The sequence below is a fragment of the Pleurodeles waltl genome, chromosome 12 (assembly GCF_031143425.1).
Source record: "Pleurodeles waltl isolate 20211129_DDA chromosome 12, aPleWal1.hap1.20221129, whole genome shotgun sequence".
Classification (NCBI taxonomy): Eukaryota; Metazoa; Chordata; class Amphibia; order Caudata; family Salamandridae; genus Pleurodeles; species Pleurodeles waltl.
This window is the reverse complement of record NC_090451.1, coordinates 605,626,192-605,644,993: the sequence shown is the minus strand read 5'-3', so window position 1 is coordinate 605,644,993 and position 18,802 is coordinate 605,626,192. Positions and strand designations below refer to the sequence as shown.

At 45.5% G+C, this 18,802-nt stretch overlaps 1 protein-coding gene across 1 annotated transcript in view; it reads right to left on the bottom strand.

Annotated features, from left to right (window-relative positions):
• The window catches only part of INSRR (insulin receptor related receptor), a 449,037-nt gene that overhangs the window by 161,595 nt on the left and 268,640 nt on the right, over window positions 1-18,802 (bottom strand). Inside the window, exons 5-6 of the mRNA XM_069217860.1 lie at window positions 5,861-6,005; window positions 4,044-4,258 (exon numbers count right to left, since the gene is read on the bottom strand). Coding sequence (XP_069073961.1) covers window positions 4,044-4,258; window positions 5,861-6,005 — 360 coding nt within the window. The remainder of the gene's footprint in view (window positions 1-4,043; window positions 4,259-5,860; window positions 6,006-18,802) is intronic.

The window sequence follows — 18,802 nt, the reverse complement described above, 5'->3', positions numbered from 1 at the left end:
CTTTTTACCTAGTAGTTTTAAAAGCCTGATATAAATAAATAAATAATATTATAAATATATGTGCTATCAATTCATTACACAACATTCAATCTATATACAAGCTATAAATAAATGACTAGATAAATAGAATAAATTCAATTAATTCCTAGAAAAGGATACCCATAAAAATGATATCTAAAATAGACAAATATATAGATAAATATTAATAACCAAAATTATATAAAATTTATATAAATATTTCAATTGCTCTCAATAACAATATCAAATTTCATTATAAAAGGATCATAATACACTATCAAATTTCATTTTAAATGGATCATAATCCAATTCATTAAATTAATCATAATCTTCTAAATGTTGATATATTCTAAAAAGGAAGGGATTTCTTTGTATGTCCATGTCATGGGCAAACCTGTCATTAATTTGGAAATAGCAAACAAACCCAATAGGTTCAGCAACAGGAAACTATGGGGGTCATTCTGACCCTGGCGGCCGGTGGCCGCCAGGGCCACCGACCACGGGAGCACCGCCAACAGGCTGGCGGTGCTCCCACGAGCATTCTGACCGTGGCGGTTCAGCCGCGGTCAGAAGCGGAAAGTCGGCGGTCTCCCGCCGACTTTCCGCTGCTCGGGGGAATCCTCCATGGCGGCGGAGCGCGCTCCGCCGCCATGGGGATTCAGACACCCCCTACCGCCATCCTGTTCATGGCAGGAAACCCGCCATGAACAGGATGGCGGTAGGGGGTGCCGCGGGGCCCCTGGGGGCCCCTGCAGTGCCCATGCCAGTGGCATGGGCACTGCAGGGGCCCCCGTAAGAGGGCCCCGCAAAGTATTTCAGTGTCTGCCTTGCAGACACTGAAATACGCGACGGGTGCAACTGCACCCGTCGCACCCCTGCAACTACGCCGGCTCAATTCTGAGCCGGCGTCCTCGTTGCAGGGGCATTTCCTCTGGGCCGGTGGGCGCTCTTTTGGAGAGCGCCCGCCGGCCCAGAGGAAATGTCTGAATGGCCGCCGCGGTCTTCTGACCGCGGTGCGGTCATTTGGCGGCAGTACCTTGGCGGACGTCCTCCGCCGTCCGCCAAGGTCAGAATCAGGGCCTATATCTACGCACCACTGGCCTCCCCAAAGGCATATATTACAGTATAAAAATGAATTAGAGGAGTGTAACACCCTAAAGTGAATTAAAATATAGAAGAAAAATTCACACAATAAACTAAATTACAATCCGGAAACATAATAGATCAGTACTGGATCCTAAAGAACAGTGTTTTTTTTAAAAACAGTTAAATTTCATATTTTCTACTGGACAAATTGTATATATATAAAATACACATATGAGTAAAAAGATCTGAAATCTCACAGATGAACATGAAGCTCTGCGTCCAAATTATGACCCCAGGGGTGTTCTGTACCTAAAAGTAAGATCATTTTTGATTCAGTTTGTCTCAAATGCGCAGTTCTATTCCCTCCCCGGGGATGAGCAGCAATGGTTTTAACACCATAAAATGTTAAAGAGTTGCAATTACCTTCATGTACATCCCAAAAGTGTTTAGCTAAGGGATAAGATGGATTGTGATTCTTAATAGCTCTAAGATGTTGTAGGAACCTGACTTTCAATTTGTGAATGGTACTGCCTACGTATTTTTTGTGACAGCCACATTCAATGACATATACAACGTATTCAGTTTGGCATGTGATACGATCTGTTATATCACAGATTTTCCCTTCAAAGGTGGTATATGTATGAGTATTTTGTGCATATAAACAGGATTTACAATGTCCACATTTCCAAAAGCCCAAACTTTTCTTAGCCAGCCAAGATATATTGGTTTTAGGACTCTGAAATAGGCTTCTGGTGAGATGATCACCCAATGATTGGGTTTTACGATATGTGATATGTGGATGTGGACCTATACTGTCTTTTATGGCAGAGTCATGTCTCAAAACATGCCAATTTTTTTGTATGATGTTATTTAAATGTGAATGTTGGGAATTGAATTCCAGAAACAGTCTAGGTGGCAATCCCTCATTTCGATCTTGGTTATTAATGCTGTCAGATTTAAAAAGCAATTTTTCTCTGGACATATTCAAGACCCTCAAATGGGCATCCTTAAGAATCTTCAGAGGATATCCTCTCTCCAGAAATCTCTGCATCATAGTCACAATCTCAGTATTGAAGCATTCATCGTTAGAACAAATTCTACGAGCCCGTAAGAATTGACTATATGGAATGCTCCATTTCAGGGCTTTAGGATGGCCGCTATTCCCGTGCAGGATTGAATTGCGGGCTGTTTGTTTGCGGAAAATAGTTGTCTGTAAACCATCCTTATGTACAGAAACCTGGACATCAAGGAATTCTATAGTTTGAGCACTATGTTTTAAATCTAGGTGAATATTCAACTCATTATTATTCAAGATGTTAACATATTGCTTGAGAGAACTTTCGTCACCATCCCAAATAAGAAAGAGATCATCAATGTATCTGACCCATAGTATTACTTGTTCCATGAATTTACTATTAGAGTCAGACTAAGCTATCTCCTTCTCCCACCAGCCCATGTAAAGGTTAGCGTACGTGGGAGCAAAGGAAGCTCCCATTGCAGTCCCTTGTTTCTGCAAATAATATTGGTTGTCAAATAAAAAGGCATTGTGGGTGAGACAGAATCTTAGCATGTTAGTTAACATGTTTGTATGTTGGAGGAATTCAATTTTACGAGTGCCCAAAAAGTGACAACATGCTTGAATACCGTACTCATGCTTAATGGAGGTATAAAGTGCAGTCACATCCATGGTTACCAATAAATAGTTGGGTTGCCATGGAATGTTATGGATTTTAGCTAGAAAATCATTGGTGTCTCGAAGATAAGAGGGCAATTCTGTGACAAAAGGACATAGGAAGAGGTCCAACAAGCAGGAGGTATTTTCTAATAGGGATGAGTTCATACTGACTATAGGTCGACCAGGAGGATGTTTTGTATTTTTATGAATTTTCGGTAGAAAGTAGATACAGGGAGTTCTAGGAAACATGACTTTGAGATAAAGATATTCATTTGGTCAATTAGATCTTTAGTATGCCAGCTATCAAGCATCTCCCAGTAGATGGTTTGATATTCATTGGTAGGATTGGTAGTTAGTTTTTGATAATGTTGTTTATTGGAGAGTTGATAATTGGCCTCCTTCATATAGCTATTAGTATCCATAATAACGATATTCCCTCCTTTACCGGAGGGTTTGATGACAATTGTATTATTGGATTTAAGCTCATTTAGATCTTTCCAATCTGAGGCTGAGAAATTAACTCTGAGCTTTTTTCATTTTGATACTTTTACAATTGTTACGAAAATGATCAATATCATCAACAACCAATTCATAGAACATATCAACCATATATAAATAATCTTATCAACCCCAACTCCTAAACCCTACCCACCCTAAACCTTAAAAATACCCTTGCCACTCAAATACCCATACTCACCCTAAACCCTAAGGTAACTATAACTAGAGCTCTCACCATGTACTTACCCCATTACCTCACATTTTATATCAGTAATGACAACTTCTATGACATAATTTGTAATATATCTGCAACATTTACAATAAAATAAGTGATGAGAAAACTGCATGGCAGGGGCGGGAGTTATAGTTACCTTAGGGCATAAGTGATAGCTTCTTGAGATAAGTGTCTCTATAACTGTTTTGGGAGTAAATTCGGCCCTAAATATAACATCCCTGAAACCTTTAGTTTCTTCAGTGAATCAATATATATATATATATATATATATATATATATATATATATATATATATATATATATATATATGTTACACTTATGTGCAAAATACTTTTTCGTGATAAAGTCATATCAGTGGTAAAATGTTACATGGTAAAGGCATGCATGGTAAAGGTATATGCGTGGTAATGGATGCATGGTAAAGGTACTCCATGGTAAAGGCAGCGTTGTAAAGGCTGTTTCGCATGTGAAACACTCCACAGCCTCAGAATCACGGTTCCAGTGACCCTGTCTAAAACCTTGCATACTTACAGGAGGCACGGTCACCATTGGTGCGTGGGTTGATTTCAGCCTTGTTCTGCCTCCCTTTCGTGCCTGTGATCTCCTCCATGTGGTAGATCTCTGAGAGGCAGAGCTTGGGGTTGAAAGCAAAGTACATTTTCCCCACAGGGATAGAAAGGTTCTCATGATTTGAGTCCCAGAGCTGCTGAAGATTCTGGTTGTCCAGCACATACAACGTATAGTTTCTGAAAAGACAACCACCCGCAATGAAGAAACAAAAGGTGTTATTTCAGAATTAGCATATAGTTTTGCTAAAACTCAAGAGAAATGTCTAAGATAAATACTTCTCATAGAATTCTGTTAATATATATTAGACTCTAGTTACCCTAGTGTGACAGACACACCGGAAAACACCACAATAGCATTTACAATTATACATGAAGTGTGTGACCCCCAAACCGTTTTCAATGCTTATTTCTCCCACTAGTTATGTCTTCACAGAAGGGGCCTTGCCAAACATTCAAACACAGTTCTCATTAATGTGAAAATCAGTAAACACAGCCCGTGAAATCTGACAACTACACTCAGTATTAGCCCATATAAAGAGCACACATACCAGAAAAAAAAATTAAATCAGGCAAGTCCTGCCCCAAAGCATGAGAGAAATCTTTGACCTCTTACAACATAAACAGTGGGTGAAAACTGTTGTCAGGTCAATTTTCCCATGAAATCCCTTTTCAAGCTCTCGGAAACTATAGTTGTTTCTCCTATTATTTGATTATTTTAGAAGTTTGAGAAGTTCAACAAAGATAGCAAGGTTTGGGGAAAAAAAAACTCTTCAAAAATGTGTGATGGAAAAAACCTTTACAATGCCACACAACCACTACAAGAGAGTTACTAAGGACCGAAGGTAAAATCATAATACAGGATTAAACAAATTGTGGGGGATGCTGTCATGTCATGCCAATAATATGGTTTGTCTAGAGCCCGTATTAAGTACAATACTCTAAATGGTCATTTCTAATGTCCTACAAGTAGCAGTATTTGGCATGACTCTTGCAACACTAGTTACTTATTTTCATTTTGGGCACTGTGTATTAATACCCAATACGATTCTGAACGTTTATCACTTGTGAATGTCCTCGGAAGCACCCTGAATGCAACGCTTTAAAAATTTATTAAAAATAAATTTTATGGCTACGAACAAAGTGCAATATTCGATTTAGTATAGCTAGGGGTCTACTAAATAAAAATTCCACCAGCAGAATTATAAGCATTGTGTAATTTCGCATTTACGAAATATCACATTTTTGTTCAGTTATGCCTTTGGGGATATTTTCCAATTCAGCAAATATAGGTCTAACAGTACATTTGCAAACAGAATATATTACAAGGATTACTACATGATGTGTCAAAACATTCCTTGTATTATAAACTTTTCTGGGGAACAAACTGGCAAAAGGTATGTTTCCTTTAATTTCTTGCACAAAAACTCTTTTTACATTTAGGCTTTCCTTTAAAATAGGAATACACATATTTGGGGGACATCGCATAACATTTTTGAAGTTTTCCCAAGAATCTCATGAAATTTTGAAGAGTAGAGTCACACAATTCGGCATATTTTCCATTCAAAAATACCTCCTTAGTTTGAAATGAAGAAGTGTCCTATATGATCTTGAAAACAAATGCGCTTTTGATCTTCTATTGATTTTCAAGACATCGCATTAGTAGCACAAGATGCAACATGTTTTTTTTTTTTTTTAATCAGTACAATGATAGACAATCAATTTGTTAAAAATCCTTTCATCTTTTTCCACATCATTACTACTGATATTGTGTCCACTTACCCATCCACCATGGTGTCACCCCGGATGAGCTTCAAGTTTTTAAAGAAAGTCAGAGATATAAGAGCAAAGGAATGCTTAATCTTAAGAAATCCAGTGATTTTTTCAATAAGTCCCAAACTGCTCTGTAGCTGTGATGCCAGGTTATCTGAAAACACAAAATGTAAAAATTAAAAGTAATTTAATGGCTGGTTTAACATTCTCCATGGAGAAGCCAAACGTGGCATACTACAAAGTTTCAAAAAGCTAGAATTGTAATCTTTAATATGGATTTATAAGCAAAATACATGCCTTTTAATGAGAAGTTAAACTGGTATAGTATTCACTTAATAAAATGCGTCATCCAAAAGTCAATCAATTAATCAATAATAATGTTTTATTATATACATAAATACAATAATGCAAAAGGAATCCCTGAGTAGGGAATTACAGAAGTAGACATTATGGCCCTCATTATAAGTTAGGCGGTAAACACCGCGACCGACGTGTCAGCGTCGGCCAAAAGACCGCCGGAGGCAGTGGTAACAATTCTGCCAAATCCACAACCCACCCAAAAATATAGCCAAATTCCTGAAACCACCAGGGCCAACGACGGTGGAAAGCTTGAGCCCAGCAACCTGCCACCACCACAACTACAACAGACCACCCACCAAATTATTACCCACAAATGAGCACCGCGGTCATTCAACAGCGGCACACCATTGGCGATACGGATCACCATGTACTAAAATGGCACCCACCAACAACAATTGCACATATAGGACAATATGAAACCCTCACACCTGAGACACATACACACTCCACACACAACACTATGAAACACACACACACACACACACACACACACACATCCCACCATCCTTTGCAACGCTAATTTGACACCAGCCAACTACTGGACACTCTCTATGCCCACAGACCAGAAACACATCAACACAAGTGCACACCACACATGCATCACACAAGTCTCACACACGGATCAACACGCTACACACAACAAATACCCACAGTCTTTATCCACACGTACACACACACTGCACAACCTCTCCTTCACCACACCATTCACATCACACACAAGTGCACACCACACATGCATCACACAATTCTCACACACGGTTCAACAGGCTAACACAACAACCAAATACCCACAATCTGTAACCACACCTACACACCCACTGCACAACCTCTCCTTCACTACACCATTCACATCACACACCATGGCACCCCCTAAGCACACCCGCATCACCGACAGGGAGCTGCGGACCATGGTGGACGTAATACTTAGGATCAAGCCGCAGTTGTTGGAGCACAGGTACAGCAGACATCCATCACCCAGAATATGGATTTATGGCAGAGGATTGTCAATAAGGTAAATGCAGTGGGAAGCTATCCACGCACAAGGGACGACATAAGGAAGAGGTGGAACGACCTGCGGGGGAAGGTACGTTCCATGGCATCACAACATTAACTGGCATTACAGAAGACTGGTGGTGGCCCCTCCTCCTTCACCCGAATACAGCGGCTTGGAGGAGACGGTCTTGGCTATCCTGCACCCGGAGGGCCTCACTGGACCCACTGGAGGACTGGACTCTGGTAAGTCATATATACTCCCCTACCATTTGCTAAGTCAGTAGTGCATGTCTCACCCTACCCTGGTCACTAACATTCAACACCCCATCCTATGCACATCCCCCATACACCCATACCCATATCCCCTGCATGCCCACATCTCCCCACTAACCCCCAAACCATCCCTGTATGCAAAATGAACATCCCCGCCATGTAATGCAGGCAACACTACATTACCCACAATGCACCAACAATCCCTCAAGTAACAATGCATGACAGATCCCTAAGGGACCCTGCATGCCGATTATTGGTGATGGAAGCACACCAAACAGGTTGCAAGTTTTGGAAGGGATATGGCAATGACAGGATAGGGGGCAGAAGACAGGAGATAAACATGCCAATGACAACAACTACTATGTAAACACATATACCACGTCTATGATACAAAGGGACAGTAGTGTCAATGCCATATCCGCACTAGCACTACCACAACACTACCAGCCACAATGCCCATACATTGAAGGAGTCACAAAACTATAATTTTACTACCACACTGCCCATGCCACCCGCCTGGAGGTGCCAAGAAGTGCCAGTCCACCAGCAGAAGAAGACGCCATTAGCAACAGTACAGCAGGATGTCTGGACCCAGATGACTACCTTAGCCCATCCCACAGCCCTGGAGAGTCACCCTCCAGAAACCCCAACCAGGACACGACTGACACCACCACCACTTAGCCACCACCATTAGCTGTGGCCCAATGACCCCACACCAGTGTCTCCAGGCCACTGACTGACTGCCCACCTGAACAGGGACCGGAGTCACCACCCACTGCAAGGCTGGACGATGAAGGTCCCAGTACAAGTGGGACAGGGTGACCTGTGCTGGGGACACAGGCACAGGGGCCTACGGCCAGTGAGAGGGTATCAGTGGCCCAGGGGGGTGATTCAAGGAGGGACCGGCTGCTCATGAGGCCATTGCAGAGGTCCTGGGAGCGTACCTCCACTCCCAGGACAGGATTGGCCAGATCCTGGCCACGTTGCAGGAGAACTAGAGGCTGCAGGTGGCACACCAGCGGGAGGCCATGGAACAATGGAAACTACTGAATGTCAGCATGGCCTCCATTGCAGGGGTGCTCCTGAGGATGCCCAACATCATGGCTGAGTCCTCCACCCCTGGAGGCCCCTTACCCTAGCCAGGATACAGCCCAGCCCTCAACATCAGCAGCAGGTTGTGGAATGGTGGCACTGCCAGAGGACTCACAGACCACCAGCACCCCTTCCCCTGTAGCCCACGAACCCCATCGCAAACGTGCCTGGAGAGCCAGACATACCAGTTACATTGTAACCAAGACCAAGCCCACCACCAGGAAGTGACTCTGCCCTGAACGGTCTACCTTATGTGCAACTGAGCCACCCTGTTAACTATCCACTGCCTTATCTCCATATTCCTATCGCCCCACGGACTCTGCTCCTGTGCCACTAGCAGCTGTGGACATTAAACTGACTATATTGTTGACCATCTGCCCACTCCCTTGTACTGTCCCATCCCTTATGTAGCACTTCTTTCATAAACACTGTTTGTCATGTATTCAAAATGCATGCAATTGTAATGTAGCAATCATTTACAAAAATGTACATATGCAGGGGAATGTTGCAGGGATTTAATGTTCAGAGAGGGGTATGGTAAGTTCTTGTCACAGCTTTGGAAAGGAGTGTCCTGAAACATCACCTTTTCCTCCATGATGTAGCCATAGCAAAGGGGTAGGCACCACTGCAACACCTGCCAGCAACAGTCATGGAAACATCTTTACTGCACTTTACTTATACAACATAAGACACATATGTAGTACGAACTGAACACAGCCCATTGCAGCATCTGATATTAGTAGATATGCAGTAACACTCATAATTGTGCCCTATCCACTATTCAAACCAGTTACACTACACTTTGTCCAACATATTCAGGTACAAAGGGCAGTAGGAAATGACAATTATCGACAATGGTGTCTAGCCATTCTAGTTGCTGAACATTACTGTCACCCTTTGCTCGACCACATGTATTGTATCCATAGTAACTATATACATAATACCTCCACACAAACCCTTTGTCATTATTACAAGTTAACATGATACATACTGCCTCAGGCAGTTATTGTTGCTGTGTAATACAACAGTAAGCAGTCTGAATATCATTCAGCAGATGGAGAACAGTGGTTACCCCAAATTCTGACACACACACACTCCTGCCCACACACCACACTGTAGGTACAATGTCCACCAGCAACTAAAATCCTGCCCATTGTAGTCAGATTCACAGTGCAACATTTACCTGAGACTCATTGGAAGTAGAGCTGAATCAGCTGATTCAAGGAGTCCACATCTTCCTCCTCTCCTTCTCCATCACTGTCCTCCATCCTCTCGGGTCCCAGGGGTGGCAGTCCTCCATCCTCCCATTCCAGAAGTGGAACAAGTCTCCCGAGGGCCAAATTGTGCAGCATACAGCAGGCTGCTATGATCTGACACACCTTGCCTGGGGAGTAGCACAGGGATCCTCCGGACATATGAAGGCACTTGAATTTGGCCCTCAGGAGCCCAAAGGTCCTCCCAATCACTCTCCTGGTACAACCATGGACATCATTGTACTGGTTTTCACCCCCTGTCCTGGGATTTCGCACAGGTGTCAGCAGCCACTGCATGTTAGGATAGCCAGAATCATCTGGGAAGAAGGGAAAGTGAGGGCACATGATACACAGTTGTACAATGCCAAACCTGAGTATGTCATGTACCACTGCAAATCTGTCACATGCACATTCGCCTACTGGCCAGGCTCTCTCTCCCTGTAGTTGTGCAAGGAGTTGTGGGACGCTGCTGTTCCTCAAAATGTAGGCATCATGGACAGATCCAGGGAATCTTGCTGCCACCTGTGAAATGTATTGATCTGCAAGATACACCACCTTCACATTTATGGAATGGAAGTTTTTCCGATTATCATACACTTGCTTAGTGGCTCTGGGGGGGGGGGGTTATAAGGGGAATATGTGTCCCATCAATGGCATCTAGCACATGAGGGATGTTGGTTATTGCATTAAAATCAGACTTAACTGTGGGAAGATATGCCCTTTTTGGAAATTGAATGTAGTTCTGGAAGTGTCGCAACAAAGCAGTCAGTACATTTCCCAAGGATATGCTGAACACTGGTTGTGACACAGTGGATGGCAAGCCCACAGGTGCCTGAAAGGACCCAGTAGCCACAAAATGTAGGTCAGTTCATACCTGTACTGTGGGAGGGATAGAATAGGGGTTTCTTTTAACAGGCAGTAGATCAGACTCCAATTGGGACACAGCTCACGAATTGTGGCACAGTTCAACCGATAGCTGATGATAATGTGGCCCTCTTCCATGGTGGTCAGGTAAACAAGCGGGTCTGTACACTGGTGTAGCCCTCCCTGTCCACATGGGTCAATGGCTATGGAGGAGAAAAACACAATGATTTGTAGAGATCAACTGTCAGAATACATGTATCACATACATTAATACACAACTCAGCACACATTTTACGGTAGAATGTTGAGGGCGGCCAGTGACCACGCATATGACATGTGTAGCCATTGTTGTGCCACGGACATAGACACCTGTAGGCATAATTATGGTAATGGCATGTGTAACAATTAAAAACTCGTAGGCATTACTATGCTGCCAACAACACATTCCCTGTACTGTATATCCACATGTATTACCCCTTAAAATGGCAGCCGCCTGTCCTACATGTGACATAATTTTGCGGACGTTAGTCATCATGGCGGAAGGGAGTCAGAACTGCCATGCAACTCCTCATTGGTTAACATTGGTCACTGTGGGACACAGGGGCCAATCACGATCACTGCCAGAGGTGACAGTGCATAACGCTGCAGTCGTCACCACCATTTTGTGTAGCCCTTGCCACTTGATTCCTGCAACTCGAGATGGCCAGTACTCCACTGCATGTGCTGCTGTGTCCTGCCTCTGGTACCAACAATGGCACATTCCTCAGGGGAACAGGCCCCGGCCTTCACCTCGGAGGTGTTAGAAACGCTTGTGGACGGGGTCCTACCCCTGTATACCAAGCTGTATGGGCCACCAGAGGAGCAGATGAGTGGCATTATAGCATCCTAGGAGTGTGTGTCAATGCAGCGGATGCATGTGAGTGTGAGTGTTGGAGGTCCCAATGGATAGGTGTAGCGTGAGAGACCGTATGTTTGTAGAGGCATGATTGTGAGTCACTGTTAGAGGTACAGCTACAAGTAGTGTTGTATGCAAAGTGTTGATGCGGCAGCTAAATCTACAGTAATTTTCTTCTATGTGTCTCCCATGCCCATCACAAGAAGGGGATGTGGCGGGCCATAGCCAAGGAAATGCGGACACTGGGGTTCTACAGCCGGCAGAGCACCCACTGCAGGAAGTGGTGGGAGGACCTGAGACGCTGGGCCCGGAAGACCGCAGATGCCCAGCTGGGGACGGCCTCCCAAAGAGGGAGTGGTGCACGTCGGACCCTGACCCCCCTAATGGCCCACATTCTGGCGGTGGCCAGCCCAGAGTTAGATGGGTGCTTGAAGGCAGCACAGCAATCACTAGGGGGTGAATACCACCACTGTTCTCATTGCTGTTGGTACAGTGTGGCTGGGTGCAATAGGGTGGCTAGCAGGTGGTTTCCGGGTCATACACAGGTGTGGGCATGCAGCTGTCCCACTAAGTCACTGGAATTGTGCACTAATCTGGGTATGGGTGGGAATGTGGCCATGTCATGGGTCCTATGGGTAAGCTTGTGGAACTGATGTACCGCCTCTTCCAGTTGTCTTGTTGTAGTGGGACTGGATCACTTCCAGACTGCCATAGTGTTACAGGATGGTGATATGGTTGGCCAGTATAGTGTCAGTATGTCAGGTTAGGGCGTGAGCTGGACTTCCTATCATAGGTACTTACCTTCATGGAGTAGTTATTGGAGAAGGATAGGTTTTGGGATGTGAATGACTGCATTTGTGCCTACATGATATATGTACAGTTATTGACAGCCTGCATCCCTTTCTTTTTCCACACCTCCCTCTGTCATCTTGTCTCCTTGTGTGCATTAGCATCATCAGGCGAAGGAGCACCAGTGAGTGGGGATGCTGCAGCCCTCGGGACCCAAGAGGCAGAGACCGCCGATGGGACAAGTGAGTTGGAGGGTGAGGGGAGCTCCACAGGACAGGCGTCTACCACTGCTGATAATGAGTCTGATAGCTACTCCGGTAGCAGCTCCCTGGTGGTGGCAGACCCCGCAAGGACCAGTCAGCCTTTGTCATCTTCTACCACCCCATACCAGCACCACCCTCCCAGTTGCTCCCCCCCGAGTTGGCTGTGCTCGCTCACCCAGGAGGGTGGGTGTCTCCTTTGCCACAGGCACCTCTGCCCCAGTCAGCCCTACTGCCCTCACTGAGGAGGCTACTGACATCCTCAAATCCATCTCTGTAGGGCAGACAACCTTCGCAAATGCCATCCAGGGGCTGGCATCCCAGATGCAGCACACCAATGCTTACCTGAAAGGCATTCAAGTTGCCATGTCTTGCATACAGAGATCTTTTCAGGCTCCGGCCTCCTCTTTGACGGGAGCCAGTGTCCTGGTCTTTTCTGTCCCCCCTCCCACCACCTCTGCCCATTCCAGCACCCCTCTCCCCACACCCATCCCAAGCACACATACAGACAAGCATGCACACAAAACAACACACAACACATAAAGAGATACACATGCACCACACATCCCAACACAAGCATGTACACACTCCATAAACAACTGCAAAGACAACAACATCCATTTCCCCCACTGTGTCCCCCAGCCCCTCCTCCCTGTCTGTCACCTCACCATGCACAACCGCATACACTGCAACCTCAGTCACTGCTCCTGCCCCCATTAGCACAGTCACCACAACAACCCTAACAGACACTTGCAGCACAGTCACCACACCAACAGACACCACCACAACATCCATCTACACTAGCTGCCAGTCTTCTCCCACCCTGTCTAGAAAGTGTCTGATCCCACTTCCACCCCCCAAGTCCAAGCCCACTCCCACTCCTTCCAAGGGCCAGTCCACACACCCACCCCCTTTGACTTCTAAGCCCAAGCCCTCCCTTCCAAACCTAAGTCCCCACCCCCACCACCCCCTCCCCCTGCCCCTGCCCCTTGAGGTGCCTGCCTGCCCCATTGATGCCCCTGCCCTGTGGAAGCCTTGATCATGGTAGGAGTCAAGTGTGTGCCTTGCTGGCACGCTCTGACATTTACAATGGACTGGCCCATGGGCTTGTTTGTACTTAGTAATTTATTTTTCATCTTTTACTTTAATATATCTGGCCACCAGGCATGTTGGTGCATTAATATTCCGTTGTCCTGCGTATTAATATGGGAGGGTTGTGTACACAGGTATGTATATCCTTTAATTTCTTTCTCTGCATGTGTCAGGTAAGTACATTTCTGTACGGAATATATGCCTTGTTTGGCGCATGTGTGTGTGTGTGCGCGTTATGGTGTTGGTGGGGAGGGTGTGTGCGTGTATGGGTGTTGGTGTGTGGGTATGTGGGTGTGGCAGTCGGTGTGGGGGCTCCATGTGGCGTGTGGGTGTGTAATTGTCCCCTTCCCTCCCTTGTGTGCTAGGTGCCTGTACTCACCATTGCCATCTTCATCAGCGGTCATGGTCCTGGAGATGTATTGCAAAGATTAGCACTGGAGAGATCTCAAGTTAACGCTCCATATCGTCGTCGGCCTCGTCTGTGTCCCTAAGGTGAATGCTTCCTTTTATACGGCTCTTTTCCGCCAGGTTTTGGGTGGTGCGTGTTCTGCCCCGGAAATCATGGAGGTGTGGTGAATCGTAATACGGTGGGGGGATGGGCCTTTCCGCCGGCCTGAAGAGGCCCTCCACTGTCGTAGACGGTCATAATACACTGGTGGGACAGGCGGTGAAATGGCTGCATTGCTCACAGTACATGACCACACTCATAATACTGTGGTCCGTACTGCCACCCTGTCGGCGGTCTGAACCGTCGCCGCCGGCGGGCAGGTACAACACCGCTGGACTCATAATGACCACCTATGTGTCTAACACCAAAACATATTACATTGTGTTACCATGAAATCACACAACAATAAAAAAGAAACAATGCAACTGCAATATGAACACTGTACAACTAGGGCAAAGTAGGAGGTGTGTTTGGAGGCAGACTAGACACATAGTTTATTGGAAAACTAGGAGAAGAATGAACAGTGGCTCAAAGAAAATAAGAATAGCAATGAAGGCAGAGTGATGAGGCAGGGTCGCTATGTGTCTCTGCAGTGTGAGCTGTTGAGGGGAAGAAGGGCCAAGGGGGAGAGTATGTGTGATAATATGTTGTGGGGCTGTGCTCGCAGGGGGCTCTCAAAGCTGGTGTGCTCTGGTGTCAGGGTCACAGGGAAGGTCATCCTGTGACATAAGGTACAGGAATTGTGTTAGAAGTATGTCCCACTTTTGAGATGTGGGGCATTTACCAAGATTCTGTGCTTCCTCGTAGCGGAGGGCGGTCCCTTCTGCTGGTCCCCATTTACGTTCTGGACCCTGCCATGCATCTAGTGCTGGAGTGGTGGATGCCCACCATTTCAGTGTAAGTGTACATTTGGCCAGTAAAACAGCTAACCCAGAAAAGTGAGTGTGTACAGAATGTTTCTTCCCGTATATTTTAAAATACAGGTGATGCAGGCCTCCCGGGTGTTTATGTCTGTGGGTTTGGTGCTCTAACAGAGCATGCTGTGTACTCCTTGCCAGTAAGTGAGGAGGGGAGGGGCAGGACCACAGCATGTGATGGAGGTCCGCGTCCCCCAAGTTACAGAGAGGGCATTGTAGATCCACTGTATGAAAATAATGGCTGGGTTGTCCAGGAGTCAAATATGCACAGTGAAAGATGTGGAACCATTTGTTTTTCTACCTGACATTTCTCAAGAAGCTGTGAGGAAAGGTTAGAGCTTGGCCCCATTCAGTATTGTTTAGTGCCTTCCCCATACCGTCTTCCCACATAGTGTGCAAGGGCTCTAGGGAGATCGAAGTATGGTCCCATAGGGCCCTGTTGAGCGATGTGATCAAATGACCACCCTCCCTATCGTAATAAGCACTTGAAGAACAGCATGCGTAGGAGGCTCCTCGACTCTTGTACACCATAAGATATAGCGAGTGTTGTGTAGTTGACGGCAGGTGAGAGTTTGTCCAGGTGTGAAGTCATAGTCCACATGGAGTTACTCAGATGAAAGGAGATGGCTGTCTGAGGAAATGTGCCGGCTGCGCTCCGCGACCCATCATGCCAGCTACACACGTCTGAAGCAGATTACATGCCTGGATAATGTGGGAGGCCATGTAGTGAGAACCCCAGAGCATAGGGAGGGATATGTTGCATGGGAAGGCATGTTCTGGTAATGCATTTGTGTGCACCATGCACTTGTAAGGAGCACCTGAAGTCTGGCAAAAGCTGTGGGAGTAGGAGGCCATGAACAGTGGCTGTGACGTTTCCTCCAGATTGAGGTTTGCCAACCACCTGGCAACCCACTGCAAATATGTCACCAGGAAGTAGGCCTCAAACGATGAGGCGCCCAGGCCGTCCCCTCCAGTAGGTAATTGTAACTTTTTTACGGCTATCCGGCGACAGCCATTACCCTATATATGTTCTATTAACAATGCATTGGTTTGTCGAAGAAACTGCAGGGAGGTACCAAGTGAAGGTTAATAAAATAATATAAAAGACGAAGTAAGATCACCATCTTTGATTAAGCCTCCTACAGCAGCTGTGGCCCTGTGGTGTGATCGAGACACCGCAAAGTCAACGCCTCCCGTCTTGACCGGCTGGATTCATCCACCCCTGGAAACAGTGTGGCCCCATGAATGGCCTGCACTCCCTCACGAGTGAAATCAGACTGTTGAGAATGACTCAAGACCCTGTGATAGCCCATATTGGAGCTACTGTGTTTCTAACCACTTTACTAAGACTTAACCTTTGAAAATTCATATATTTTCTTCTGTATGTTGAATTTATGGTCTTGTTTTACTCAGAAAAATATTGGCTATTCTTCTAAACTGGTGTGGAGTACTTCTGTGGTGTATTTACTGTGTCAATGTGTGTGTGTACAAATACTTCACACATTGCCTCTGAGATAAGCCTAACTGCTTGAGCCAAGCTACCAAGGAGGTGAGCAAGGGTTCTCTTAGCTGTCTGCAAACTAGAGACCCCTTTTCTAACAATCTGAAACAGGTAATTCCAGTTCAGCGAGTCAAACTCCTTCTCCACATCCAGAACTAGGCAAACAACAAATGGGAACTGCCCCTGAACCTGATCCTGCATATGCAAAAAACTCAGTAGATTGTGAGAGGTGCTATACCCAGGAACAAGCCTGCCTTAGTCTGGATGAATAAGTTCTGGAAGGATTTGTGCATACCTAGTTGACAACATTTTTTCACAGTATTTTAAAATCTGCCCCTAGCATGGCTATAGGGCGATATGAGGACACACAGGTTGCGCCCCGGTGCAGTTGGGAAATAGAGAGCAGTAAACATTTCTCAAGGGAGGTTGATGGGTCAGACAGTCTCATGGATTCGTTGTGCATATCAGCTAATCAAGATACCCGAATACTAGTGAAAGTGCAATAGAATTCTAAAGGAAGGCCGTAGAGGCCTTGCCAGCTCTTGAATCGCCTGATTAAAATCTGCAGGTTTTAACAGAGCATCTAGGCTTTCTCGTTGGGATTATGTACGATGCAGTAAGGAGAGGTACGAAAGGAATGATTCCTTGTCCCCATCCTGTACATGGCAAAGCACTTTGTAGATTTCAGAGTCGCATTCATTAAATTCTCGGAGGATATCATGTTGCGTTCACAAGATCGCACTCGTGGGGGATGTGAGCTCAAGGATAGGAGTCTCCCTTTGCTCTTGACGGATTAACTAGGTGAGAAGGCAACCAGACTTATCCATTTCCCTGTGGGTCATAGCCACATATGCAGTGAAGTTAAAGCGTAGGTGCTCCAAGGGAGCAGCATTTTGGGTCTTTGCCTCATGTGGGTTGGCATGGTGGGAGGAATCCCGCTCAGCATGTCGCTCTAGCAATGACAGGCATTGTTCTGCCTCCATAATTTCTCTGTCAAGAGTTCTACAGATGCCTACAATTTCTTAGATACAAATATCTCTTGTGACCGCTTTAAAGGGGTCCCACTCAAGGGTTCTTTTAGAGGCTGTAAATCAATTTTGAGTGAAATAATTGCATATGTGTGAGTCTTGGGTATATCAAAAGATAAGGTCCTCCAGAAAATTTCAGGTTAGGCGCCATGTGGGGGTTGGAGGATGGAGGACACCCAATTGTATATGTATGATATGGGCATCGAGGTCGGAGACTACACAGCCTAAGTACTCTGCAGTACAGACCAATAGTAATAGAGTTCATGAATGTAGTATGCAGTCAAAATACACAAATCATGGGGTGATGAGTCAAAGGAGTAAACTTAGGAGTCAGGGCTCTCCACAGGTCTGCCAGAGCCTAGTGCATCACCTAACTGGTGAAACGCTCTGCCTGAGCGAAGAGGGGATGCGTGGCACAGGGGGGTGGGAACAACATAAATGTAAATCAAGTACACAGTTGTAATCGCCTCCTAATATCCATGGTATGTGACTTTTGTGGGCTAAGACATCAGACAGCGATGTCCAGAACACATTCTGATCAGAGTTCTGTACGTATATGCTCCCAAGAAGAACAGGGATACCACTGAGTCACCCCTCGAGCAGCACATAATGCCCCTCCCTGTTGATGGTGGTGTGAGAACCGAAAGGGAACATCAGAGTGAACCCCCACCATGGCTCCCATACCGTAGACAGAATAAGTGGTAGCGCAAACTGACAGGCTCCAACGTTTCTGAAGGTGTGTCAGTTCTGCTGCAGTAGCATGAATTTCCTGAAGAAAAGCAATTTGTGTCTGTTGTCTTTTGAGGTATGAGTAAATGGAGTAACACTTTAGCACTATATGCATAGCCCTGACATTGAGTGTGAGGAACCTAGTGATGGTCAGCGGTGTCAATGCATGTCAGATGGGAATATTTTATCCCTAGGGGTCAGGGGAATGTCAGCGAGCATTGCAACGTAGCCAAGCCTGCCATCCTGCATTTTGAGTGTCAGCTCCCGCATGTCTGTCTCCTTAGTTTGTGAAAGGGAATAAGTGGTAAACAAGAATTTGTAAGGCCTACCACAACTGGTGGTACACCCAAACTTGTTGTTTTAAGAAAACCATTGTAATAAGTGAGGGGTGGCCATGATGAGGAACAGAATGGCATAAGTACGGTCCATCCTGTGTGTTAATAATGTGGTTTGCCTA